This window comes from Cinclus cinclus, chromosome 21 (genome assembly GCF_963662255.1).
Source record: "Cinclus cinclus chromosome 21, bCinCin1.1, whole genome shotgun sequence".
In the NCBI taxonomy this organism is placed as follows: Eukaryota; Metazoa; Chordata; class Aves; order Passeriformes; family Cinclidae; genus Cinclus; species Cinclus cinclus.
In genome coordinates, this window is record NC_085066.1 from 2,230,191 (window position 1) to 2,257,765 (window position 27,575).

A 27,575-nucleotide genomic window follows, 5' to 3' on the forward strand; every position below is an offset into this window, starting at 1 on the left:
TCGTGGTGGTGCGTAGGTGTATGTGAGGGATTTATCCTTTCCCCACTGAATCACTGCAGCACAACATCTTTTCAACCCTTCTGTACAGCACAGAAGAGCCTCATGGCATTTCTCCTCATTTTCCTGCTTAAGGAGACAGCCAGTAAGCTCCACAGGGTGACCCAGCTGAACCCCAGCTCAAGGCTGGCAGCAGCACGAGCCCCCCTAGCTCTGGCTTGGGGCATGTCTGGGGGGACAGACACCGCTCCTTCTGCCAGCTGGCACCCCAAAACCACATCCTGATGCCAGCAGGAAGGTGCCTGCAATGATGCTGCTTGTTCAGCTGGAAAATGGCTCCAGGGAAGGAGCAGAGCAGGGTGCACCGAGCACGCCGCGCTCTCCTCGGGGGCTCAGGAGCCCAGACCCGAGCCAAGGAGGTACCAAAGCCCCATTGCCACAGTGACAAACCTTTGTGCTTTCACTAGGGGCTGCTGATAGTGCTTCCATCAAATCTGACACTGGGGGTGTGTATGAGGTCTCCGTGTTTTGAAAGGAAAATGGGAAGGAAATGAGTTCTGCAGCTGCTGTCATGGGCAAAGTCAGTGAGTGGAGGCTCAGACACCTCAGAACCCTCCTGGCTGACCCTCGTATCAACTGCTTATTTAGAAAAAGGCACAGGAACTTTGGCAGGTAGCCAGCAATAAAATCTAAATTTTGGCTGTATGAGAAACCTCCTGAAGCTTCATGTGAACATTAATGACCCTTGTCTAAGTTGTCCCATCCAGCAGTGCTTCCCAAGCAAGGATGTCACAGCTTGATGAGACACTGAGTGGGGCAGGTGTACTGCAAACCTGTGGGCTCCAGCAGCACGGTGCCCTTCCAGCAGCACTGTGTTCCTCCTGAATTTGGGCAGGCACTGCTCAGCCCGTGTCACGTTAGAAAAAATGGACATCTAAAGGTTTTCCAGTGTGCAGCCTGACGGACCAGTAATGTGGCTGGTCTCCCCCATCCTTGTACCTTCAACACAAGTGTAGCTGCTCCATTCTCCTCCTTCCCAGAATAGGGCAAGGTTGCACCAAAGTGCAAGATAAAAAAAGCCAGCAAACACTGAGCCACTGGTTCAGCATTCCCATGTTTACTCTCCCCTGGACTGGGAGAAGGGCAGGGAGATTGCACCTACTCTGACCCCATCTCTGCTTCAAACCACTCCTGACTCCCATGCCATCTCAGCAATCTGGATTTTTGGAGGTTGATGGAGGGGTTCTACCCCTGGCCCCCCGACTTCTCTTTTGATGCTTTTGCTCCCTTGTCTGCTTTTCCCTTTTCATCCCCATCTCCCATCCAGTTTCTGCACCCTAACCTCGCAGCAGAGATGTGGGCTGCTGCTTGGAAGGCAAGTTGGAACAGGGTGGAGCACCAAGGCTCCCCTATTCCCACACACACCTGGCACCCCATCCTAGCAGCCCTGTGCTGTTTGCAATTTGAGCGTAAATCTGAGCACACGCAAAAGCACAGGAGCACAGGAAATGGGAACTGCAGACCCCACCTGGGTTTTAGTTCCTCCCTCTTGCCTGGACCCAGAGCCCTGCAGGCTGTGCACATAATGAGGCCACCCTGAGATGAGGATTCAACCACAAGAACAGGAAAAGGCTTCCTCCACTGAGAGCAGCAGTTTGAGGTACTCCCTCCTCCCCTAGTCCCTCCCCAAATTAACATCTTTTAGAAAACACAATTTAAAAAATAATAATAATAAAAAAAAAGGACAAACCCTGGGGAAACTAAAGAGTTCTCACGGTGAATTTTATTTTGTAAGCAACAATATAAACATGTGAATAAAACAGGCATCATTTGCAGGGCTGGCCTTTGATCCAGAGCACCCTGGATCTAGCAACCCTTTCTGAGCAGACGAGGGCAAGCCTTTACCTGTGACTCCAGAGGCTGGCCAGGGTGCAGTCCACCAAGACCTTTGTCATGGAAAGACCAATGCTTGAGTATTTGCCATTACCAAGCTTATGTGCAATCTTGGAATGTACCTCCCACCTCCCCCACCCCAGGATAAAAAAAAAAAAAAAGAAAATCATACAGCTGCAAACCAGTAAAAAAAAATTGCTTCCAGCTTATTGAGACTGAAATGGCCTGTTGGACTATAAACTGAAATATCATTCTGGAGATAACCAACTGGTCGTGACACAAAGTACTGTATTTACAACTCAAAAACATAACTGTTATAGACTTTAATTTATAGCAAACTTAATACATTAGTGTTTACAAAATAAATTCTGGACTCAACTGAAACAGCATGCTGCTTAGTAAGTTCTTTTTCCTTCCTCTCACTTTAACTGAAGAGACCAGCAAGCTTAAGTAATAGCTTCTTCTGTGACCCACACACAACTTTTGATGGTGTCAGATGTTGGAGAAAACCAAATGTTTCCTGCATCTCTAAAGGTTTGCTGCTTGGTACCTTCTATTGCTCAAGCTGTACAGGTCAAACCTTAAGCTGTCCTTTAACAAGTTCCATACATGTCTCAGGAAAGCTACTCAGGTACTAACCAGGGCACTGGTTAATGTTACAAACTGAAGAAACATCTGTGCTACTAACTCACACAACAGGAAAGAGGAAATATAACTACACATTCAATCTCTTATGCCTAAACAGCAAAGCTGCTAACTCCATTGCTTAAAGTAAGATACTTCAGTAAGTGAAACAGTACCATACAGTTCAACATTTTTTTTTAAAAAAACCCAAACATTTTAATAGTATAAAAAAGTTGTTTTACTGGTGTTTCTACTATAAAGCTTTGTTCCACAAATCAAGTGATAAAATAATTAGATATGTTTTACAGTGATAAGAGACTGCAGTGTAGACATTTCAGCTCACATTTTCTGAGCGTTTCAGTACAACAGAGACTGACTGATTTGTTAATACACACCTAGGACACAGAGCAAACTGCAGACATGAAGTGCACACCTGAACATGGAAGTTTACTCTCTGACATGGTAACTCACTTTCTTCAGCTCTCCCTTTCCCCTCTAGAACACGTCGTAAGCAAAAACCATGTTTGGAAATGGAGGCATATAACTGTCCTGACTGCAGAGCAGCACAGAGCAAAGATGGATGCACACAAACACACCATGGTAAATTCCAAAGTTATATGCCAACTACTCCTCCTCAGATAAAATGACATCTTCAAAAGTGAACGTGTACAAAAAAAAAAAAAAAAAAAAAAAAAAACAAAAAACAACTGACAAATAAATAAAGAATACAGATGTTAATTAATCACATACATAAAGAAACGTATTGGCATACTGTATGCAGTATACAGTATATTCAGAGAATCATGTGGGCTGGACAGCACTCTGTAAGGAGTTATGTGCTGAAGACAAGTCCTTTCTCCAAAAAATCTTACGGTTTCTGGATATTAAGTGCTCCCTTTTACACCATTGCATAAATCCTGCACCGTGTCTCATCTTTGCCACACTTGGGATGCCTATTTTTTTTTTTTTTTTTAGATCCACAGAGAAGTCCAAGAAGTTGTAATGGTCTGAACGACAATTTTTGCAGCCCTGTCCATACTACTTGGTCTCTTGAGCTTCCTACCAAATACAATTTAGTAATGGTATGGTACATCAATCCCCAGATTTTCCTGAGGAAATAGGAGCCAATTACATGGACTCTTGCATCCTCTAACTGGCATTTCCCACACTCCTGACCTGTATGTAGGTACTATGCTGTGAGTGTGTTACACAAAGGCTGCTGGAACCATTGGAAATGATGTAACAATAGTTAAGTGTCAAGTACATCTGCTATGATACAGAATCAGGGTCTAGGTCTATCAAATGCTATATCCACAGAACATTTTAAACCATGAAAATATTGTATGCATTTTCCTTTTTCTACAAATATTGTTGCAAACTTGCTGTTAATTGTGTCACGAGGTTTGCATTCCTAATTCTCCAATGTTTTTAATTTCAAATGTTTAACAACCATATCTATGCTAGGTACACTGAAAGTAGACATTGAAACTTCAAGTAAAATGAACTGTAGCCACATCTACTGGACTCAATACACGTCCCGACATCTAGATTTACTTTGATAAGTTATACAAATACATAATACATTCTTAAATAATGAAGACCCACAATATTAATTTGTGAATCTTCCCACGTTATAAAACCACTTTTACAGGAATGTTTATCCACCTGTATTACTGTTTTAGTTGCAGTGTCTCTTGCTTTCCTGTTTCCACAGATTACTGTACCAGTTCTTAGGCTTTGGCTATTGAAATCTCTTATTTGAATGAGGCAACACTGGTTATTAAGGCTGGTTTGTTTTTTTTTCTCTTGTGAAGTTTCATTCTTTACTATGACACTGTTTTCCAGAGCTGAATGACTATCTTGTGTCTTCAGGTTCTGTTTTTATGACCTTCCTTTCAATGTTGTTAAAAGCTGAATGAGGAAAATCCTTTAAAATACCAAGGCCTTCTGCATTGAGAAAAGAAAAAAAGATGTTAAAACACTGCTTGGAAACATATATTTTATTCTTAAATCAACAATAAGGTTCAAGAATTATATGAATACCAACAGTTGAAGCAATAAATTCTGCCTCCTCCTCCTCCTGGGCTTTAACCCATCTGGGTAGAACCACCTCAGTTACACTGCAGTGATGACAGAGGAAGCATCACAGATTCACTTCAACCCCCTCTGGCAGCAGGGGCTATTGGAGATGCACTCTGCACTTGCATTTTGAGAGGGAACAGGTAATAATCCCCTACTAGAGATTTCACTACATGAATGAGCATTGGGATTGGGATGATCTGCAACAGAGGTGAGCCAAGACTGCAGAATCCCAAAGTGAAAAAGACAAGATTCTACCTGGTCTGGTCTTCAAAACAACTACTTTTGCATCTTCTCTTTCCCACTGCATCTTTCAAACTCAGGTGGGATTTTTATCATTACTCCTAAAGTTGCAAGAGTCTCAAGAACTCCCGGCTTTATCTCAGTGCACTGAGTATTAAAGTAAAACCACCCAGAGAGATTTCACAAAGGTTTCTTGCTCTCTTCTATCAACTTAGATAGAAGAGAATAAGAAACTTGGGTTTCTCCCAGTGCCAGAGGTAAATTACAAGACTGGCAGTGAGCAGAGGTCAGTGAATGAGAAATCCAGGTGGAAAAGACTTACTGCCTGACATGCAGCTCACAGGGGAGAAACAGTGCTAGCTCCTTATAAATCAGAATAAAGACCTCCTTTTATAAAAAGTCTGATTCTATTATACAGAATGAAGCCATGCCATAATCACATTCCTGTCCGTGTGGTACAGTTTAAGTATTAAACAGCAGTAATTTGGGTCAATACCAAGTAAAGACACATGCCAGGGTCTGATTCCAGTACCTGCATCCCCCAAACTTTTCCCAAATAACATTCAATCTGACTCTAGATTAACAAGTAACACTCCTCTTGGAGTTTTCTCCAAAGCCTTGATGGCATGGTTACACACAGTGCATGCCAGCCTGCCTTCCTGGCTGCTACACTCAGAGACATGACAGAAAATAAGAAGTGGTGGGCAATTTCTCAGGGGCAGTACTGACCTGAGGACTGGGACTTGGCCTCACCACTGGGGTAAAGCCGGATCAAATCACTGCACAGAGATTTCCCAACGTGCTGCTCTCCATCAAGTGAAATGTGCTGCATCTGTCTGCTTGGCAGGTTGGACATCCGGAGGTTCAGTGGTCTTTCACCTGCAAGTTGTTCACAGGGAAACACTGATGCATTACAAGAAAAGCAATATTTAAAAAAACAAAAACAAAAACAAAACAGGTAGAGACTTAAACGCGTATTAGTTCTATCAGCAGAATTCTATCATCCTAGACTCCAGCTGCCCAGGGACATTCTCTAGCAAAACAAGGTTATGCAAATTTACAGTTTTGCAGACTACTTCACAGGCACTTTTAAAAAGGGACACTCAGTCAGACAAAAAAAAAAATGTTCGAAAAACCCCTTCATTCTGCTCAAAAATCCTCTTGAGATTCAAAAAATTTCCTCTCCCAATGCACAATCCCTCTGAAATCCTGAAAATTTCCAGTTCCCCTGCACAATGGCTAAATTGTATAAAGCAGCTTGCAGGGCCAAGAAAAAGTGGATCCACACATCTATTCTTCATGATTACTTCTGTACCTCATTGCTTGACCAACACACACATGAAAATCTGTTTTTTAACACTTACTTGTATTGATTCCCTTAGCTGTCCCTCTATTGCTTCTTTTCAACCCCCTTAAAAAATACTAGCACTTAAAAAACAGACACAAGAACTTCTGGTTGCATTTCTTTTGCTGATAACATTTTGTCTCATTTCACAAAAGTAACAAAAGTGATCCAAACAGAAATGCTCAAGCAAAACACACACCCCTAAAATTAATTCAAGACAAGGAATAGCCAGTTGGTAAATCAAAGAGAACCACTGAACTGTAAGCTTTTTGAAGAATAACAAGCTACTAAGAACATCATTAGAATCTGTTTAGTGCTAAGCAATTTACATAGCCAGCTCCTCAGGTTTTGTTCCTTGACTGCACAAACAGGTAAACAAAAAGGGGTACCAACGATATCACCTGCTTTATTTTCAATTTCCACAAAACAAGAAAACAAATGAAATGCAACACTCTGCTCTATTTTCAAAACTGAGGATAAAGCTAGAGCAAAGTCCTGCTCTCAATAACAGCAGTTGCACCCAACCTCCTTCCCTCCCCACGTTATCCCTGGGGAAACCATTTGCCCAGATGCACAAGAGGAACAGAACAGAACCTGAGTGTGCATCTGATGGCATTATTTACACCTTAAGCACTTCAGGGCAGAGAGAGATCTTGTCTTGTCTATTCAGTGCTCAGGGTTCTGTACAAGATAAACACCAGCACTGACAGAGGTTGCATAACATCAAATGTCTTTGCTGGCAGCACTGCTGTGCCTGGGAGCTACCATACCTTGTCCATCAGCATTATCTAATGACATGCCATTGGGGCTGTGCTCTTCTGAGTTCTGCCTGTAACACCCCGTGGAGAGACGTCTCTCTAATGCTGCCTGGTTGCAAAGAAACTCCATCTGTTTTGCCATCACCTTTTCCGACTGCAATTAAAACCAAAAAAAACAAACAAACAAAAAAAAAGATTTCTCTCTATATACATACATAGAGCAAGTCAAAACACAGGGGGAAAAACAGGATCAGAAGAAAAGACTAACAGCCTAGACAGTGGTTTTTTTGTTGACTCATATGTACAGATGCGTGTTTTACGGTGTCTTCAAAACTATGAAGCAAACAAAGTATTTTTGCACCCATAGAGATTTTCATAATGCACATCTGAGTCACTCAAGAATACTTAAAATGCAAGCTGTTGTAGTTCATCTACACAGAAATGCAACATTAAATTCCGTTCTTCAAAAACACACAAAAATCACTCCCTGCACTTTAGGACTGCAGGTTACGTGAAGAGAATCTCAAGAAAAGCAAAAGAAGAATGTCTTAATTATCCAGTTAGCTCTGTTCAAATATATGCCTTCACAAAGTACTCCAGAAAGTATTCCAAGAGCAATGGCAACATCTGCTAAAAACTTATGCCAAGATTTCACCAGACATCTTGGAATCTTTATTTTAGGAAACAGCACTACACAAGCTTAAAAATCTGCCATTCTGAACGTGTAGGATGACAGTATGTTTGTGGGGGATAAAGGTGTGAAATGTCTGTCTAGAAGAAGAACAAGACCTATACACCTCTAGAGAGTGGAGCTAAACAATCCAGTGCAACGTGGGAGGAAATGGCGTCTGAGTATTTGTCATTGACTTGAATGCCAAGAGAATTATAACTTCCACTATGATCTTGTTCTTGAGAGAATGTAAATAAGCATCTTGCAAAAATGAGAAGAAAATCACAAGTCAAGAAAGTTGATTTAGAAGAGCCACAATGAACATAAGAACAGAAAGGGTACGAACTTAACATGTACAACTGATAGGAAAAATTAATTTCTCTTTCAATTGCTGCAGAGGTCCATTCATTGAAGAGCATTTCACTCTTCATGGGAGATGCTGAAAGCCCTGACTTCCCACAAAAGGCTGCTTGCTCAGCACAGCTCTATAATTTACACTACAATGACAGCCTAACAGACCAGCAGAACCTGGGTTTCTCCAGCACAGTGGTGACCCTGACAGCAGGGTAATGGCATGGCCAGCATTTACATATTCTGGCTCAGAGCTCTTCAGGGTCTGCAGAAGACCACTGACAGCTCCAGCGTGGTCTTGGGAGGAAGGTAAAAAAACCCTCTATTTTCCAACAGTTTACTTTCAAGTGTGCTTTAAAATTTTGCTGTTCTGTCACTCCTGTTACCAACTTTTGAACTGTACAGTAATTTTTAGAAAGAATAAAACATTTCTCATTATGCTATTTTTGTTGTTTACTGGGGATAAAACTAGAATTTTAACTTCAACGATGCTTCTGATAACCACAGAAAAACCTGTAGAGTTGCAGATACATTTAAGCTTGAATTAAACCTGTAGCCCATTGTTATGCAGCAGTCACCAACAAAACTTCAAAGCATACACAAAATAAGCTCATGTTCTGATGTTACAGGATAGTTACATGTGGCATAACTGCATTTTGATGTATCACAGATTTGTAGGACCAAACACTGCTTTGCAATAGAAGGTGGTAAATGACAGGGTAACACATCCCTTCTCAGAAAACAGGAAGGTAACTCCTAAATGCAATCTTACGTGCAAATTTGGTGATTACATTTGCCCAAACCAGCTATACAAAACAAATTTGTTGCAACTTAGCATGAAATCCCTCCTTGGCAAGAACTGGCAGTAGGAGATGGGTATTTTGCCTCGAGGCTGGGACACACTACAGAAAAGACAAAGAAAGAATTGGCAACCTGTCTTCATTTATACAAAGCCTTCCGTCTGCTCAAGAACACCGCGCTTCCACCAGGCTAGGTGCTGTTTAGGAAGCCAATTTATCCTTTCAGATACAGAGGTTCACTTATTTCCTAAACATATTGGCCTTTCTTCTTGTAAGACATGTCAGAAGTGAGGACTCCAAGATCGCCTACTCTATTCCTCTCGACTCAGTAACTTGAGCTTTCCATTTATAGTGGATAACGCAAGTAACACAGCACAGACTGTACCAATACTACCCCACTTGCTCCCAACAGGCAACCACAGATTTTCAAGCCTACTATGCTGCATCTTACCTCCTTGGAACTAACAAGGTCAAAGCTGTAGTACTGTGACAGAAGAGTTTTGAGAGGTAAACCCAAATTAAGAGTGATGCAATCACAGCTAAGCTAGGTAGCCTTTTAAAGCTGATGGGAATTAATTTTGTCATCAAAACAATGACACATCAACACCAATGTACAAAGTCAGAGCCTGTATTATTCACAGTGTAGTGTAGTTGGTTTACCTGGGAATTAAGAACTGTTGGGTCTTCACTCTTTCCTTTAGCCAAAGCAAGTGGCATTTTGTCTTGCTGATAGAGTGACTGGACTGTGTCCTGGAAATCAGGATAACCATCCTATTGAACATAAAAAGAAACCAAACCAAGAGGGACATATTACTATATTTTTCTTCACCTTCTCCGTACACTCAGAAGAAAAAAAAAAAAAAAAACACCAAAACCTAAAAATCACATTCCTAAACTTCTGTGACAATTCTGGACTGCAATTTACGTGTTTGTGCTATCCAGTTCATTTAAGTTTGTGCATAAAACACACACAGCCCCTCCACACCAACTCCTATACACCTAATATTGCACAGAAAATCTCATCACTCTCAATTTCAGGTGAATCCAGACTATCCTTGTTACTGACATTAAACTAGTTTACATTCAGCCTTGACAGGCAGATTTAGGCCTATGGTTTCTGTCACTTTTCAGAAATCAAGTTTATATGTGGTCAACGATATATACTAACCTTGAGAAACTGAGAAAAGCCTCCTGAAATTCAACATATTTCACACAGAACCTACACTAGTATCACAAAATGAAGTATCACCATTTCAGAAGTACAGTGGAAAATTTATAGACTATGGGAAAGCATGATTCAATAATTCTTCCAGTCTGAAATTCTTATGACATGCAAATCTCTTCTGCAGTTTGCATATGTATCAATAAAGAAAATAAAGTTCCTGTGAAAGCCTGCCAGATTCCATAAAAACAGTAATTGAAGCAAGGGTTCAAGATGAGGGGTTTATTCAGCTTGGTATTATAAAAGGAAAGCTCATGTGCACTAGAGAAACATCCAGAAATGTTTACAAAAGCACAGTCTAGGTAACTCTGTCAAACTGTGAGAAGAAGCCAGAGATCTTAAGACAGATCTAAACCTGAGAACAATAACATCTGCCACTGAGGTTCTGCAAACTTCAGCCTCAAAAATACACCAAATTAGGTATATTTGTCTTGTAGATTCTAAAGACACATTCATGTCAATAACTACATTTTTGATAATAGATGGACAAAAGGGCTACAGCCCAAGAAAAACAGAAGTGATCTTTCAGAAAAAACACAGGGGAAGAACTATGAGGTTTCCTCCACTTGCAGGTTGCCCACTGATCTGCAGAGCAAGGGTCTGACCCAAGGCAGATAGCCAGGACCTCAGTGCAATGTAATGCCACTAAACTTATTCTTTATGCTCAGGAAAAAAACCCTAAAATCTGTCAGAATGCTGCATATTGCTTTTAAACACCCGACACACTCCCTCATGGGACAAATAAACACAATAGTTATGCAAAAACTTCATAGCCAGGTTAAACTGGCACAAAGCCTCTAGCCTAAGCTAGAAACCAAGGCTTTGCAGCACATTTCCATGAGCACTGACCACTTCCATAGTAAAGACCTGAATTTGTTTAGGAGAGGAGAATGATTATGTGTAGGAAGATGAGAAGCTGAACACACAAAACCCTGTCACTCAGGATCCTGTTTTTGCAACAAAACAGGTTAATACAGTTCTTCACAACACATTTGTGATCACCTGCCTATAAAAAACTGAAGGCTGTTTCCCAGAAGCGGGTCTGGCTGCCTGCTGCTGTGTCAGTCCCCCTCTGGCAGGCAGCAGATAACTCCTGGAGGATGACACGTTCTGGATCACCTTCCTGGAGCCCTTCCCACTGCTGGCCGTGCCTGATGCCCCATGGGACAAGGGGTACACAGGACCAAGCACCAAGCTGCTCTGCCCCACGGGTGCCTGCAGGTCCTCCCGCATGCACTGCAGCATTTTTGTTTTGCCATGCTGCTGCTCAGTTGTTTTCCAAGCGGTTTTGTGCAGCAGATGTTCCCAGTCCCACATGTGCTTTTTCGCTCTCTCTAATGACATTTTTCCTATGAAAACAGTAGCTTCTACTGCTTTTGCTGCTTTTGTGAAGAAAACAAATCCCACACTTTGGTTTTCTTTTCAGCCTTCTCAGAAATAGTGGAGGTGGGGCTTTTCTCTCCTCTTCCTCCACTCACACTGGCACCAAGGAAGACGCTTCCTTGCAGCCTACGCTCAGGTCTCCCTGCCTGTGCCCCCCTCACTCCCACTGAGCTTTGGGAAACGAGTTTTGGAAAGCTCTTCCCACCCCTCTTGCTCAGATGAACGGGGACACGGACACACTAAATAATTTCTTTACATCACAGACAGCAAGAACATTTTTAAAAACTCTATTTTTTTTTCCCCCTCTTGGCTGCTCATGCAGACTCTGAAGGGGGACTTTGCCATCCCCAATAGTGATGAGCAGTCTCTTCCTCCACTTCTGCCTGATGTACCTGTGACTTGTTTTGCTTTCTAAGCTGGTGCCACGACAGCTCGCTGCTTTCAGTGGTGCTGGCACTGAGTCACAGAAGATGACAAAACAAGGGGTGCCCCCACCACCCAACACCTGAGCAGGAGAGACCCTTGCTCCGCAGGAGGAGGTGCCATTTCCATCCCTATTCACCTGCCCTGCTCTTTGTCCAGAGGGGGTTTAGGAACTACAATCCCTTTTTTATAATCTGCTCCCAAACACCACTCCACTCCTTTTTTCACTCCCTCCACACCTTTAGTCTGTCATTTGCCTGGAATTTTTTTCCCCTTCTCCTCTTTACACTTCACTCCCACAGCTCACCCACCCACTCAGTGAAAAGAGGGGGAGAGCTGGCAGGGGAAGAGAAAGGCTTTTACAGGTAATTTGATGTAATTCACGGCACATTGTTTCTTTGCAATGCTTGTGCCAGTTTCATATTCATGAAAAGGATAAATTTACAACGTGGCTGAAGATTGACAATGCTGCAGCTTGCACACACAGCTCTGCTGGCTCTGCTCAAGGATGACCTTCAGAGGCTCTCTGGAGGCTTTTTTAAGTGTTATTATATTTCAGGAAATTAACTCATCTTTTTTTCAAGTAATCTTTTACACCATGCAAACAGGCTGTGAAGTCTTTCCAAACTGAAGTCCTAGTAATTTTAGGCCACGCTTCAGAGAGACATTAATGACTAATAGTTAAAGGAATGGTGAATCAAAATACAGAGTTCAACCTTAAAACAGAAAAGCAAAATGACTCTTCTCAAAAAAAAACAAAAAAAAAAAAAAAAAAAAAACAAAAAAAAAAATCAGAAAAGAGCTATAATAACAAAAAATGTATCCCATGTTCAGGTCCTTCCTGTATTTTCATGATAGTGAGCAAACAGATCGCACAACGAAGCACTGCAACTCCACAAAGAGTGTAATGAATTCTTACCCAGAACAGAGGGAAAAATCTGCATTTGCTACCATTTTCCTTTTTAATTTCACCTTTCCAAAAAAAAAAACCAAAACAAAACCAAAAAAATCCCAGAGCATATTACTAAAAAAAGGACTTTATACATTTTTTTTTAAATGCAAGCACCAGGAACCCAGAACACCAGTGATCTATTATGTCATACTGCATCTTTTTTACATTTCATTGAAGTAAAGCCCAAAATTTACAGTGTACTTCATATTTACAATGCACTGAAGTAATGCTTTACTCCTCCTTAGAAGACTCCCAAAGCAGTGAGGAAAAAAGACATTTCTACCAACAACCATATGTTTAATTTCAAAGTTAATAATGCTATGCTATCAGATTAAAGATTTTAATTCAATTTAATTTTCAATTTCTTACTTTGGAAAAATGGCCTATTTCTGAAATAGTCATTTGTATAATCAGGACATGAAATTTTCATTACTGTTTTAAAATATGGTTGGTAATTTTAGATAAAACAAGAAACAAGTAAATATCCTTTCTCTGAAGGGCATAAAAGAAGCAGGCCTTCCAGACTCTAAGATTTTACCATGCAGAAAATAGGAGACTACACATGCCCTAAGGCTGTCCAGATTTCCTGCTCTCCAGAAGACCTTGACTTTCAGCTTGTATTTTTCAAGGGTTTTAATTTTATGCTTTCTTTCAATGAAGAGCCTGTAAAAAACAGCACCTCCCTTGCAGTGTGTCATTTTAGACACTTGCTCATCATCAATTATTACTGAATGAAGGAAAAACTTCCTAATGCTGAAATCTAAGTCATTGAAATACTACTTCAAGCAGAGGAGTGGCAGCTCCCCACCAGCTATTACAAATTAGGGCTGGACTGAGACTCAAGCAACCATCCTGCAAAATGTTGGTCAAGGCTGATAATGGTGAAGCTGGATAAACTCACTGAATGCAGCTCTTCCCTGCTCTTTTTTGTGGATCAAAGAACAAAAAAAGCACAGGTCGAAAGCAAATCCTGACACACATAAATGACATTACACACTTATCAAAGCTACCAGTGAATCCTCATTGCACATGTATATTTTGCACTACATAAACTCAAAATTACAACTGTATATGGACTGTTGGAACTTAATAAATAAGATTAACTCCTCTATATCTATTCAAAACTATCTGCTCTCACCAGGGTTTGCCTCACAGGAAAAGCCTTGGTACAGATGAAAGCACTGAAGTAATGAAATAAAAAAATTAAACCCTTACTACATGCAGTGCATCATTTATCACAGAATGTGCTGCATATGAGAAACACATTTCTGAATGTGTTGCAATTTTCTTCTACAGTTAGAGAATATATCACCTATCTGTGTCACATACAAATCTAGCTCAGGTCTAGCTCATATTCTAACACACATCTAACCTCCACCTTTTCAAGTAGACAGTACAAATAAAAACCCCCACAATGCTACGGATAAATTAGATATCCACACAACAGTGAAACAGCAATTATTTTAAAATAAAAATTAAAAATAAATATCTGCTATTCTTATGAGGTATATATATCTATGTAGATTTTTTTTTCTTTTTGTTAGAAGTAACTTTAGAAAGGTCTCAAATCTACCTTCCAGCAGTGGTAACTAAAGAAAAAGGTAAACTACATACATGCTGCTCTGGTACTCTTAACAAGAAATTCCCAGCATCTCCCTAAGGAACATCTTGTGCAAGTGCATACACTAACCATGTATACATGCATTTGTCAGAAAACTCATTATAAAAACCTGTAAATTAATATCTACAGGCACAACCTTTTGTGTTGAGATATATAGCTTTTAGCTAGTTTTTTGACTTTTCAGTATGGTCAGTGTCATAATTTATGGCACAGTCAGAGATGGCTGATACTCTTCCATCAGTCCTTATCGAGAACTCTGTATTTTGGACATGATCAACAACTGACTCCAGTGAATTAGGCAAACCCCATCTCATGCTGACTGAAAAGCAGCAGGCCTAATGGGAAGACATTTCCTTCAGTGCTCGAGCTTATTCCACCACAGGAAGTCAGTCAGTCCCATTCCTCCCCTCCTACTCACTCTGAGTGCAAAACACTGAGAGTATCTTTACCATTAAACAAATCCTACTCTTTACCCCTGCTCCTACAGGTTTCTCCATCAAGCACTTACATTTACAGAGACAGTGGTGATGTTCTCCCACCCTCTCTCTCTTTCATACCCATCAACTGTCTATCAAATGTTTTTCTGACAAATTTCCTTAAGACAGATCCCTTCAAAACAAAACTGAATTTTAGCACACACAGGTCAAAATACAGGAGTAATATTACTGTACCTCTATCTTGATTCTCTTTGGTGACAGCTCGTCCCTTTCTCCACATTTAGATCTACAAGAGAAGACACATGATCAGTAAACAGCATATTAATCCCAACCATCAATAATAATGAAAAGGAGTCAAGAAGAAAAAAAAACAAAGATCAGGGAAGAACAAGTGACATGCATGAAAAAAGCTTCCAGTTCATTTTGACATGGAGGGGTAAAGTCATTCAAGTGCAGAGAAACACAAGCATTTCTTGTTGTTTTCAGAAGCACCAAAAGATTAATGGATTCTTCCTTCCAAAGAGGAAGGAAATAACAGAGAATTACAGAAATGACCTTGGCATTGCTTATCCAGGATGGATGTATAATTATATGAACCTCTATGGAAGAAAGGGGAGCAAAGGAAAACTTTCTAGAAGTGTAGCAAAATGTATTTTACAAGGCTATTCCATTACAGGCAAGGGAACCAACCTTTAAATTCTAAGGAAAGTATCAAGACATTAATTCATACCTAATGCTAAGGTTTTAATTGTATTTAAAAGCTGGTAAGCCTTTGTCACAGTTTCATAACAGCAGTTCATTTGACAGAACAGTAACAACTGAAATTAGGACTCAGCTTCAGTTCCTTTAAAGCAAGCTTGTAAGCCACTCCCTGTGACCTTATCTTTTTGGCTAACAAGCCAAATCTATACATGGAAAAAAGGAAATTGATGCAATGAGCATCTCTGGCTACTCTGCCAATTTAGACTAACCTCAAAACACACTAATGCCTCAAATGCTTGAAATGCCAGCCTCTCAGATGCCTCTTAATACGCACTATCCTCAAAATACCTGGAAAACTAGAGAGCAAATAAAAAGCTAATTCAAGACAGCTGAATCTTGCCAGTTTAAACGCTTCAGGACACAAATATCATTTCCCTCCTTTCCTCAGAAGAGCCCTTTGCTAACTGAAGAGCAAGAAATGCTAATCAGCCTGCTTAGCTCCCTGAAAGCAAAGACCCTCTGAGCTGATGAAAGCCTTACTTGGTGGTCCTGTAGGTGTACTTGTAGGTGACCTCCCGGGAGATTTGCCGGGCCAGTGCGAAGAGCTCGTCCCTCCTGGTCAGCAGGGCGTTATCTTTCACACACAGCTGGGCAGCTGCTTCGTTAACTGTTAGCTGCAAATCAAACAGGCACTCAGGGTTTTGCACACTTTCACCCACTGTGCTTCTGAAAGCACCTCTTCTGAATAATAAAGGATTTTGATCGCAAGTAAAATTACCTATAATTGTACACTAAAGCCTGGCGGGTTTCTTCAGTTTATTTATATCCCTTACTAAACCAGGTAAGCTTTTGGGAAGAGAAGATATGAATGTACTTGGTGCATAAAGTAAAACATTATTGTAAGACTGTCTCAATGTGCACTTCATCCCAGCACTAATTAAATCTCAGTATGAAACAGTAGCTCTGAACATTCACAGTGTTTGGCTCCCAAAGCCTGGCTTACAGGGAATACTATTTTTATAAATGCAATATGCCCAGGACTTGGGGAAAAAAAAAAAAAAAAAAAGAAAAAACAAACCAACCACCCTGACAGTGTGGGTACAGATGGCTTTCCCTGGTGAATACAGAATAAATTCTGTAGAAGGTGATGGTTTAAGAAACGATTAAACTTTTTTTAGCTATGTTTCTCACCCTCGTGTTTGTGAAGACTATCTTCAGACATGAATCAAATGTAACTTGTTTCAAGGATGTTTTTCTGAGCCTGCCAGGACACATTTCTAGTGCCTTTGCTGCTGGCAAAAGATTCATAAAGAAGGGGAGAAAAAAAAAAAAAACGCCTGAAATTGAGGCTCAAAATGGTTTTGTGATGCTCTACAGAAGCCTATAGGAAGTGATGATCCTGTCATGAATTGCATCAGCCTAAAAATACTGCTGTCCCAGAAGCCTATGGTCAGCAGCACGGACACAACAACATTATTAATGCCATGAGAGACACAAATCAAGGTGCTGGACAGGCTACTCCAAGCTCCTTCCACAGGAAGCAGGGCTTGAAGAGGCTTTCTCACTTTTTCCTCAGCTGAAGAACAGCCAGAAAGTGTAATGAGACATAACAGCAAGAGGCCAACAGAGTACTACAGGTGTTTGTACCAAGTGTCCACAACTCTTTCTACTCTTTGACTTTTAGAAATTAGGCTGCTTTGAACAAGCTTGGCTTCTGGCAGAGGAGCACATCTGCTTTGGAGCTCCTGTCAGCAGTATGTTGTGTATCCGTCCCAGGCTGGTGAATATTCCAGAGCAGCTGGGTTTCCACAGCACAGTCAGCACATCCATGATGGATGGAGAGTGCCATCCCCAACCCTCCATCTGGCAGCGCAGCTCGGCACACGGGCACCAAACTCACTGCCCCATGGACCAGCAGGTCTGCAGGTACTGGGTGTCTCTTGGGAGAAGGCCAAGAACTCAGCCCTGCACCCTGCAGTCTGCCACTCTGCAGGGGTAGCTGTGAATTAAACCACAGAGGCAGCAGCACACCCCAATCGCTGCACGCTCCATCCCTGAAGGATGGAAGCTGTCACAAGACATGGACAGCACACAGCCACGCTGTCTTTCTCCACGGGGCTGGCTGCCATCCAAACTATCAGAAATTTATTTTGCCCAACACGACACCTGTCAAAAGGTTGAAAAAATAAAACACGCTTTATCCAGAAGAGCTGAGGTTCTTCTCTCAGCAGCCTGTGCCATATTTCTAGTAAAACCTCACACAACTGCTGCTCCTAATATTTCAGAAACAATTTTTCCTGTGTTCAGCCTAAAAGCCTCTGATCTCAGTAGGGCACTTCCTATGGTATCTAAACGTTAATCAGAGCACAAACTTGTTTTTAACAGGTGAACTAGATATGTTGCCTGATCCTCTAGTCTCTGTACAGACAAAACCCCCAAATCTCACAGAGATCAGATGTACAAGGGCACAAACAGGTTACTATGTTCCTACAAGACAAGGTACTAAAAAACAAACTATTACCCCTTAGACAAGAACAGCTGTTCCACAAGGTCTGTCTTTTCAGAAAAAAAAAAAAAAAAACAGAGGGGAAAAAGATACAATACAAGATTAATACAACACCGATTAAAATAATTACCATGCAAAGCAGGCATTAATTTCTGTAACACTGAGAGCTATTACTTTGCCAAGGATGAATAATGTGGCCAATGCTTAAAAAATAATTTGAGATATTTTTTTATCCTTCCAAGTGATAAAGGTTGCAAAGAGCTGAAATGACTGAAAATGCTTTAGGTAGCTGTAGGCAAATGCTGTTTATCCTAATATGACAGAAAAGCCAAATGTTTATTTGCTTGTTTTTCCTGGTTTCTCTTTCAGGTCACATTCAGACTTACTGAATTGAAGTGCATCATGGCTTCCTGCCTTTTCAGGAGGCATAATACTGCTGATACAAAGCATTACATGCCTAAAAATAAAGAATCTGTTTGCTGGAAGCCTTAAGGACATGGAGCAGCACAGAACCATACAGCAGAGGGATGGGTATATTTCCATCTGATGGGGTTCACAGATTCCTCCACTAGAAACCACATAATTAAATACCAAGCCCTACTGTTTTGGTGAGTCAGCAAAAGAAAAGGAAGAGACCAAGCTAGACAAAAATTCATGGCTTGTTTTTCTAATTCCACTGAACTGGATTTTATTCCATTTTATAGGTGCTGAGACAAAGACTGAAACATTAAAATGCAAATTAAAAACCTGACTCAAACTTGAAGGGGTCACCAAGTTCAAGGGCATACCTTCTACTCATGCCTCCTCCAGTCCAACTTCAAACATTAAGTGCTCTCTGTGTTTGAAAAACTGTGTAATACTGAAACAATGTGATGGATTAAGGACAGCATGTTTATTAGTTTTGGAACGCTTTCAAAAGATTTTATGTCAGATTAATGCTTCATGCAAATACTCCTACCAGGAGTACACACTTCCAAACCAGACCAGTGTCTGCAGCTTTCACAGGCCTCTAATGGCTGCTGCAGCCCTCTGAGACACTTCAGTGCTCATACTGAAACAAAACAGTCTCTCTAATTCACCACTAATAATTCCACCAGGTTTGATTTTAATTTGCACACAACTCTGTGCTTAAGGAGCCAGAGATACTCTAATCTTTACATAAAAAAAGCTAACCACTACTTAAGCTTTTTATAAATTCACAGTGAAGGTTTATTCAGCTGTTCCTTGCCAGCTGCAAGGAGAAACCTTGAACTATAAGGCAGAATGACAGCTCTGGAATGTATTAACACATGCAGGAAAACAGCCATTGGACCTACAGAAACTTACCTCCCTGGTTGTTTAAGGTCCTTCCTTCTGAGCAGCAAACTGCTTAAGCCATCAGAACAAAAACACACTGAGGCTGAGTTTACAAAAGGCAAACTCTGGTTCAGCAGATTTTAAACAAAACAAAACAAAAAAAAATCTCGCTGCTATTTATTTTCTGCCTTAAACAGAAAATTAAGACAAAACTTTGTGAAATCCAGCCTCTTTAAGCTAACAGTAAACTAATTATGAGGAACTTCTTCTTGCTTGCATGTGTGCAGTTCCCATCAAGTTCAGCGAGGCCCCACATGCGTAAGTGAGGCATAAGTCAACCACAGACTCCTTTGATCTTGTGCCCTTAATCACAATAGCGATAGAAATATTTCCTAAAGCCAAACCATGCTCTCATTCCATTTTTAAACGTGGTTTTACAATGATGTAGTAAAGGTCTGCAGTGCAATACTAAACTAAAATGAACAAGGCAGAGCAGTTGTTCTTTCTTCCAGTTTATTGCTATCCCGCTCCTTCAATTCCTACCCCGGGGTTCACTCCCCAAGTTTGCAGAGCCATCCTGAGCCTACACAAAAGGTGCCCCTGGAGCCCACCTTCCAGCACACTGCTGGCAGCCAGAGAATTATCCCACAAGTGGTCTGCCCAGATTTCAGAGCATTTTCTGCAGTTGCTACCCCAGCACACAGCCACACACTGCTGTACACCTCTACTGCCTCCATCCTCTGAATCCATGTACACAGGGCATCTACACAATCAATCCTTTCAAATCCTGCCTCCATCTCATACACAACTTGTTCTGTTACGAGGGAGACTTCCACAAGGTCAGGGGAGTAAGATGAGAGCTCATCTTGTACAGTGGATGAATTCACAGATTTTAAGTGTTTGACATAAAGCTACAGAGCACGTATGTGTAAGCTGCACAACTAGAACTGTGTGGTAGGAATGTGGCTGACTACTGTGGAAGTGTCTCCCCAGTCTGCAGTAAAAGCCCTTGTCAAGTCACTGCCAGTGATGTGCAGTTGCCTCATAAATGTAAATACATAAACAAAAAAGTAAAGAAATACGCCTTGTTTCCTTCTGCCCTTCTAGTCAGAAGCATAAAGAGAACTCAGTCTTATGCTATGGATCACACACCTACAAAACTACTTCTTGAAGCAAAAAAAGGCTAAAGCCAGTACAGTTTTTTTGGCACTCCTGTAACATAAACACTGCCTTTCCTTTTGGGAGCTAAGCCTTACATGCCAAATTTTAAATCCAGCCGAAATTTTGCAATCACTGTTAACTGTGAAAATGCTGATGCAGCATTCATATCAGCAGCGTTTTGGCACCGCTCTGAATTAATGTTTGTTCTCCTCTTGTACAGTACTTTGGCACTAGGAAACTACTCCCCACACAGACACACCTATTGCATTACAACACATGCAGTGTGAGCCTCAGGAATGCCACAAGAGGAACAAGGGAGGCCCACAGGAACTTCCAAAGACAAGAGGGATGAGATGCTACTCAGGGATTAAAAAACCAAACATTCAGATTACAACCACCCATCAATACTGGAGACAAGTCCTTTCCCTTCCTCCTCGCACAGTCTGCACTGTCACTTGACAGGCTTATGACCACTATGGCCAAAGAAACCCACAGGTTGTGTAATTGAGCTTCATCCCAATTCAAACAAAACAAAAAAATCCATGCCACTGGGTTTAGGGACCTCATTGACAGAATCCTTTTCATCTCAAGTGCACAAGCTACAGAGCAGAGTCTTGAGGTGAAGGAAGACAGCAGAGGGTAGTAACCACATTAGACACAAGCAATTTTAGTTACTGATCTTCCAAACAATTCCACTCTCAAAGCTGCAAGGAAATACCATGACAGGACATCTTCAAGAACATACCAAATCCTTAGAATCGCCAAGGCCATGCTCAGTGCACTACTGGTTGCTATTTCAGTGCCAAACTTTCTAAACCTTCTGTCTGACAGGCTGCACCAGCAGCCAAGCAGCATGATGACACCAAATCACCATGTGCACACACACACACCCAGCTTCAAAAGGAGACGTGTGTTCCATCTGAGACTTCCATGTCAGGCCAGCACTGCCTACAGCATTACAGACACACAACTTTCAGAAACACAGCTCTCACCACTCAGCAAGAAGTGCCCATACACAAAGTGCACCCTGTAAACACATCTTGTCAAAGGTGTAGAATAGGGCAGGAAGCCCAGTTCCACTCAAGCTGTTTTACCTCATGGAGGGTGAGGTGCTTGCCATCCTTTCTTTTCGAGTCAAATCTGCCATATATTGCACTGTACTTCCTGATCTCCTCCTCTTTGTGAGGATCATCGTCACTCATCTCAAAGATGTGACCAATCATCTTTGCCAGTTTCTTATTTGTTTTCAGTAACTCCTTGACTTCATTGGAGTCACTTTTGGGCAGGGAGGGAACCATACGTTCTACACATTCAGCAACTGACAGAGCAGCAGCAGCATCCAGGGTCTCACTGTTTTCCTTTGGGGAGGCTGGAGAGCCAAGGTCAGCTGGGGAAAGGCTGTGCTCACTCTCTGTGGTGTGGTGTCCTTGCCAGAGTCTGGGCTCACTGCTGCTCTGCAGTGACAAGCTCCCCACATCAGATTTGCTCGTGCCCACGCTCTGCACGCACGTCGTGGCAGCGCATTTCGGAATCTTCAGGTGAGGCTCTCTGGTGCTGCTGTTCCTTTCGTAACTGCTGCAGGATATCCCCAGCCACGCAGGAGACCCTTCTGGCAGCTTATATATTGGAATGCTGCTGACTGGTAAGGAGGTGAGAGGCTGGTTAAAAAGGCCAGGGTTTGTTACCCAGTCCCTCAAAGCCTTCTGCAGCCGTCGGACGTGAAGTGGCTTGCTAGCCATGCCTACGAGAGCCATTATCTCCAAAAACTCCTCTTCACCTGCTTCACAGAGCTGCTGGACATCATCACCACCCTGCTGAATGAAGGCATCAAAGTAAAATAAGAGATTTGCTTTTTGTAGTATTCGATACAGCTGCAATTCTCCAAGGGTTCTGGGTAGAGCTGACGCCATCACGGATGACAACAGAACCTGCAAACAGTAAAAACAGAGAGAAGATGAGCACCAACGCACTGACATCCAGTTTGCACTGTCCCACCACCCATCTTTCCACAAGGCTGTCAGCTCAGAGGGCAGCATCTCTTTCTCTCATTACAAGAACACCCACAGAAATGAATAAAGGGCAAAAGCTCTATTTTTTGACTTGTTAAGTTGATGGAAACATTTTCAAAAAAACCCAAATCAGCAGATAGTTGTGATGCACCTACAAAAAAGATGATTCAAACACGAAGCCTGCTTGTTTACAACATTCCTTCTTCATGTTTGCTCCCAACAATGTCAGTCAATATCGCTCACAGCTTCTGCTCAATTCTCTTTTTTATCTTAAGATCAAAATGATCACAAAACACATTCTGAAGAATTACAGAATACTCGATTCCCTGAAGAAAAAAATCTCATTAGTTTCAATTCTTCTTAATTGTCGCATCACTTTTCCCCCATACGAAGTGTGGAGGACTATAAAATGACAGCAAAGAAGAAAAGTGCTTCGTACAACCCCAGAGGATTAATGAAGCTGGGTCAGTACAAGAGTGTTCAAGAAACAAGTATTTCTGCAGTTTTACCTGCTTCACATAAAAAGGATCTAATGCCTCTGCTGATCTTAATTATGGCAGCAACAGCTGCAGACAAAGCAAAAATACTGATGGATTCCAATATATATAAATATATATCTATATAGTTTAAAAACCTTAGTTTGAATTCACCTGCCTATTTCATTTGCTAACAAGGCTGCCTGTCACTGACACTTGAGACATGAAATACCACTCAGCAATACAGCAATTGTGCTTAAAGGCTCCCAACAGACAGACACTGCAGTGTTCAGCCCTTACAGCAGCAGGAAAAAACATTTGCACAACTTTCAACTTCATAAATCCTTTATCCAGTTATCCAACAACTAATGAACTCCTCTGAGAATTCTAAGATCTCACACATACACCTCTTCACTCTACAGTGGCTTTCACAGGCACAAGCAGATAATTTCTAGTATTACTGTATTACACTAAGCCACCAATCAATAAGGTCTAAAGCACATAATTTATAGTTGGTTGAGAAAGCAACAGAACTAAAACATTGAGCAGGTCTGCTAACATTGCTCTGGTTCTACTGTCACATTGGACTTGAAAAAACTCACAGTAGTAACCTAAAAAACAACACCTACAGGAAGATTTGCACATACTGGGGGAAAAGTATTTTAATACCACGCAACTCCCCTTCCTCCAAAACTGCAATGCAAGCAAACATGTTTGCTATGGGGCACTGGGAGATTGGTTATCAAAAGTAAACCTCAGAGAGAAAATATCTTACAGTATGTGCTTTTGCATATTTTAAAACATGAAAAATACTGTAAAAAAATTGTTTGGGTATTTTTGTGGGGTTTTTTTTTCACAATATGAGCCTTTTCTTCAGCAAGTCAAACATACAGCTAAAACAAGCAGAGCCCAACTTCTGTTCCGGAGGCATCTGGAAGACCAGGCTTTCACTGCAAAATTCTGATTTAACTCTACTAGAGAAAAATAAAATCAGGAGGCCAACAGAAACCTTCCAGAAATGTATGTGGCAGCAACAGGATCCCACCAGCTGAATGTGTAAAGCAGAAGGGGCAGTAAGAGCAGTTCAGATTCGAGCAGCTCCCTCAAGGAGCTGCTGGTGAGCTGAAGAGCTAATAAACTACACACTTTGGAACTCAGGGTGAAACTGTAAACGTTTAAGGGCTACATATTTTAGAAACACAGTTTGGCTTTTGGAAAGAATAGTTAACTGCAGAGTATCAATGGGTTAATGTCTACACTCAAAGATACAAGCAGAAACAAGGAAAATGAGGAAAATTACTTAAAGGCAACCCTTTACAGAGAACAGATTCTGCTGTTTTAAGAGGCGTCATTATTTCACAGAATTTCTTAGAAAACTCCTCCCATTCTTGACAAACTTTGTCAAGACAAACAAAATTAACAGCTTATGGTTTAGTGGCATTTCAGTAAACTGTTCCTACCCTCCCATTTCAAATGATGCTGACTTTCCACCATCAACAGCAGAAATTAACTCCTATAACTTTTAGAAGAAGGCCCATTTCCTCTGAAAGTTATTAATCTTAGCACAGATCTACATAAATCTACATAAACGGACTTTGTGGAGAGGGCTAAATTGAATCTTGGGAGGATGGTGGCAGTGAAATTACACACAACCCAAGAGCTCCAGGCAAGCCATGGAACTGAGCTCATTTTTCCAGCCCACAGGCTGGAAGAGCAGCACCAGTCCATGAGCAGCCTTTACCTAGAGGCTCCTAATCAACAAATCTCCTCATGACAGATAAAACTGGATTAATACGTACTATGGAGGCATCAGCAGCCAGTCCACCGTTCAGACTGTGTTGAAATTTGCATTTAAAGCAAGACTGGAATCCCTTTGTTACATGAAGACCCATTCTGTTTTTCAAATTCAGTACAGCAACTCCTGAGAGGGCTGTGCAATTTTTCCATGTATGACTGCTACCAATTTCTGCAGAGAAGGCATTTTCAAGCACTCCTCCTTTTAACCTCTTTTCTCCTCACATCCAACAGAGTTCCTCCAGCACTCACCTCAACGCCATCCCAAGTTATTCCTAAACTGTACCAAGGGGAAGGCTCCCTCCCCTTTCCGAGACCGCCAGCTATGCTGCTTCTCCAGGCATGACCGGCGCGCTCCCTGCTCCGGCCCGGCTCACAGCCTACAAAGCCCGGTGAGCAGCTATGCTAGTCCACCTGCAGGAGTAAGACGAGGCTTGGGAAGAGGACAAGCAACAAGCAAGGACCGCTGAGAAAGCAGCACAGCCCTGCCTGAACCCGAGGAGATTGTTAACCCAAAGGACACCTGGCGCTGCTGCCGGCTCTGCTCACCCGGCTGGCTACGCAAAGCCTTAGCACACCCACTCAGGTCTCAGCGCCCCACATCTTTCAGGTGACCTTTAAGCTGTATCTAAGAGAGCTGAAATACTGCTTTCCACCACTGCTCTCATTTCTCAGCACACTGGGGACCATGCTTTTGGGGCAAAGGGTGAGCACGAGAAGAGGTTACACAATGAGAGGACACAGGGAGAGCTCACAGCCAGGACACTGTTGTCTGCTCCTCACCAGGAAGAGCATCTTGGATAAGAGCCTGGGGCACCATGTGTGATCCCCCTCTCCTGCAGCCTGCTCGGTAAGTCTTAGGCTGTCTAATCTGTGATCCCAAACCAACCTGGTTCAGGAGTAAAAGCCTGGTCATGTCCTCTGGCAAATCCTAAGAAGCCAGCCAGAACGACCTGCTGCCTTGGGAATGAGCAGGTACATCTAACACAACTGCAAACCCTTTTTCCAGCAAGAAGCAGGAATGCAAAGCTGGCACGGGGAGGTCTACAGGAATAAATGAACATATCCGTGGCACTTGAGCTGCTACTTCTCCCCCTTCCTTGCTTGCTGTCCAAACCAGTGAGAAGTATCAGAACACACAGGGAAGAGCAGCCATCTCTTAGGTTTTTCACACACAGAACGAACAAAGAAGCAGAAAACTCCCCACAGCAGACAAAGCTGTTTAAAGTACACGTAAGGCTGCATACAGTTATAGCCACCAGAGAACCAGGAAATCACAAGTTAGATTTTCACTCAGCCTTTGCAACCCACAACCATGCATTCTGATTTTCCACATTACCTCATTCACATCCACAGCCCATCACCCCACATGCCATGCCCTCCTCTCCAAACGCTGGCTTGTCACCTTAACTCTGACCACAAACACAACTCCTGGGAAAAAAAGGAAAACTAAAAACCACAGAGACACCACAGAACGCTCTTAAAAATTTGTAAACAGCTAGCGCAGGAATCACAACCTATTCCTGCTCCCTCTATCAAGACAGCGGGCAGAGGCAGCCCCGCTCAGCATCTTTAAGCACGGGAAAACACCGGTTCCCAGCTCAGAGACACGCACTTCCCGGAGGTGGAAGGAAGACGCTCGGCTGGAGCAGGCAGGCGGTGGATGTGGCTGAAGCACCGGGAGAAGGAAAACCGGGCAGCTGTGGGATGTACTCATGGGGCAAGGGCTTCCTGAGCAGCCTTCCTGCTTTGAAAAGCTGCACTGGAAATAAAAGCAACCCAGCAACTCTAAGCGATTGTAGAGCTTTCACTTCAGGTGAATCCTAATTGAGCTGTCACCAATTAAATTAGGAATACAAGGAGAAAGTGTGAAACATCACATCCCTGTATTTTAGGCAAAAGTGATTATTTCATAATGTGTCTTGATCACTTTGGGCGTTTTGAAAAGTCTCTGAAGACAATCTGGGTTTGGGTTTGAGAGCTGGCTGCTTTGCATATTCATTACATTTCTGCAGCGCTTCCAAAGAACTTTTAGCAGGAGGAGAAAATTACATGTAGCTGCAGAAGAGAGACTTCGCAAATTAAATAGTCTTGTCTAGCTCTGAGACGTGCCAAAATACAGCCGATGAGTGAGCTCCGCGTTTAGGTACAAACCCGTACCTCGCCGCAACTATTGAGAAACTCGAAACGCGCAAAAACACCCTCGCGAAAAGGACGAGACGAGCGCACAAATACCTCCAGAGCAGGGTCCCGCACCGCGGGATGGTGCCCGCGGCAAGGAAACCCGCACGGCGGGCACGGACCGGAGGCTGCGCTCCCCACACAAACTTCGCGGCCGCCGCGCCCGGTGACAGGAACCTTTCCCCGGGCCGCCTCCTCCGCCGGGGCTGCCCCGCGGACAGCCCCTCACGACCGGGCCGGGTGAGCGGCGCGGCCCCGCGGAGCCCGGCCGGAGCCCCGCCGGCCCTGCCCGGGACACGCCGGGGCACCGCCACCGCCCGGCCCGGCCCGGCCCGGCCCCGCCCCGCGCCTCACACGGCGGGGACGCTTCTGCACTTCCCTCCCACTCCCCGTCCCCCCCGCGCCGGATTTCTCCGGGAATCACCCACGCACGACCCGCCCGCTCCTTCCGGCCGTGCCCCGAGGCGCCGGGACCGCGCCACCCGCGCCCTCCCCCCCGGCCCGTCCCGGCCGCCCCTCACGTACTCTGCAGTTGGCCGCCGCCGGCTGCCCGGGGCTCCCCTCGGTGCCGTCCCGGGGCCGCAGACTCAGCCCCGCCGAAGTTCCTGCCCGCGGCCCCCCCGCCCAGGCTCCTCCTTTCCCATCGACGGGG

General features: G+C 42.9%; 2 protein-coding genes across 4 annotated transcripts in view; both read right to left on the reverse strand.

Annotated features, from left to right (window-relative positions):
* The window catches only part of GLS (glutaminase), a 185,897-nt gene that overhangs the window by 102,549 nt on the left and 55,773 nt on the right, over window positions 1-27,575 (reverse strand). The gene's annotated exons all lie outside the window — the stretch shown is intronic.
* Window positions 1,759-27,573, reverse strand: NAB1 (NGFI-A binding protein 1). Of its 3 annotated transcripts, none has more exons than XM_062506645.1 (8): window positions 27,449-27,573; window positions 21,558-22,391; window positions 16,041-16,174; window positions 15,033-15,084; window positions 9,421-9,531; window positions 6,952-7,093; window positions 5,566-5,715; window positions 1,759-4,461 (listed from the first exon to the last, which is right to left on the reverse strand). In XM_062506645.1, exons 2-8 carry the CDS (start codon window positions 22,371-22,373, stop codon window positions 4,370-4,372), a joined length of 1,497 nt encoding a protein of 498 aa, XP_062362629.1. In that variant the 5' UTR covers window positions 22,374-22,391; window positions 27,449-27,573; the 3' UTR covers window positions 1,759-4,369. The 3 variants fall into 3 exon arrangements, with proteins under 3 accessions (XP_062362629.1, XP_062362630.1, XP_062362631.1); XM_062506646.1 differs by lacking the exon at window positions 27,449-27,573 and adding an exon at window positions 9,160-9,162 and having other exon boundaries at window positions 21,558-22,385; XM_062506647.1 differs by lacking the exons at window positions 9,421-9,531; window positions 27,449-27,573 and adding an exon at window positions 13,448-13,450 and having other exon boundaries at window positions 21,558-22,385.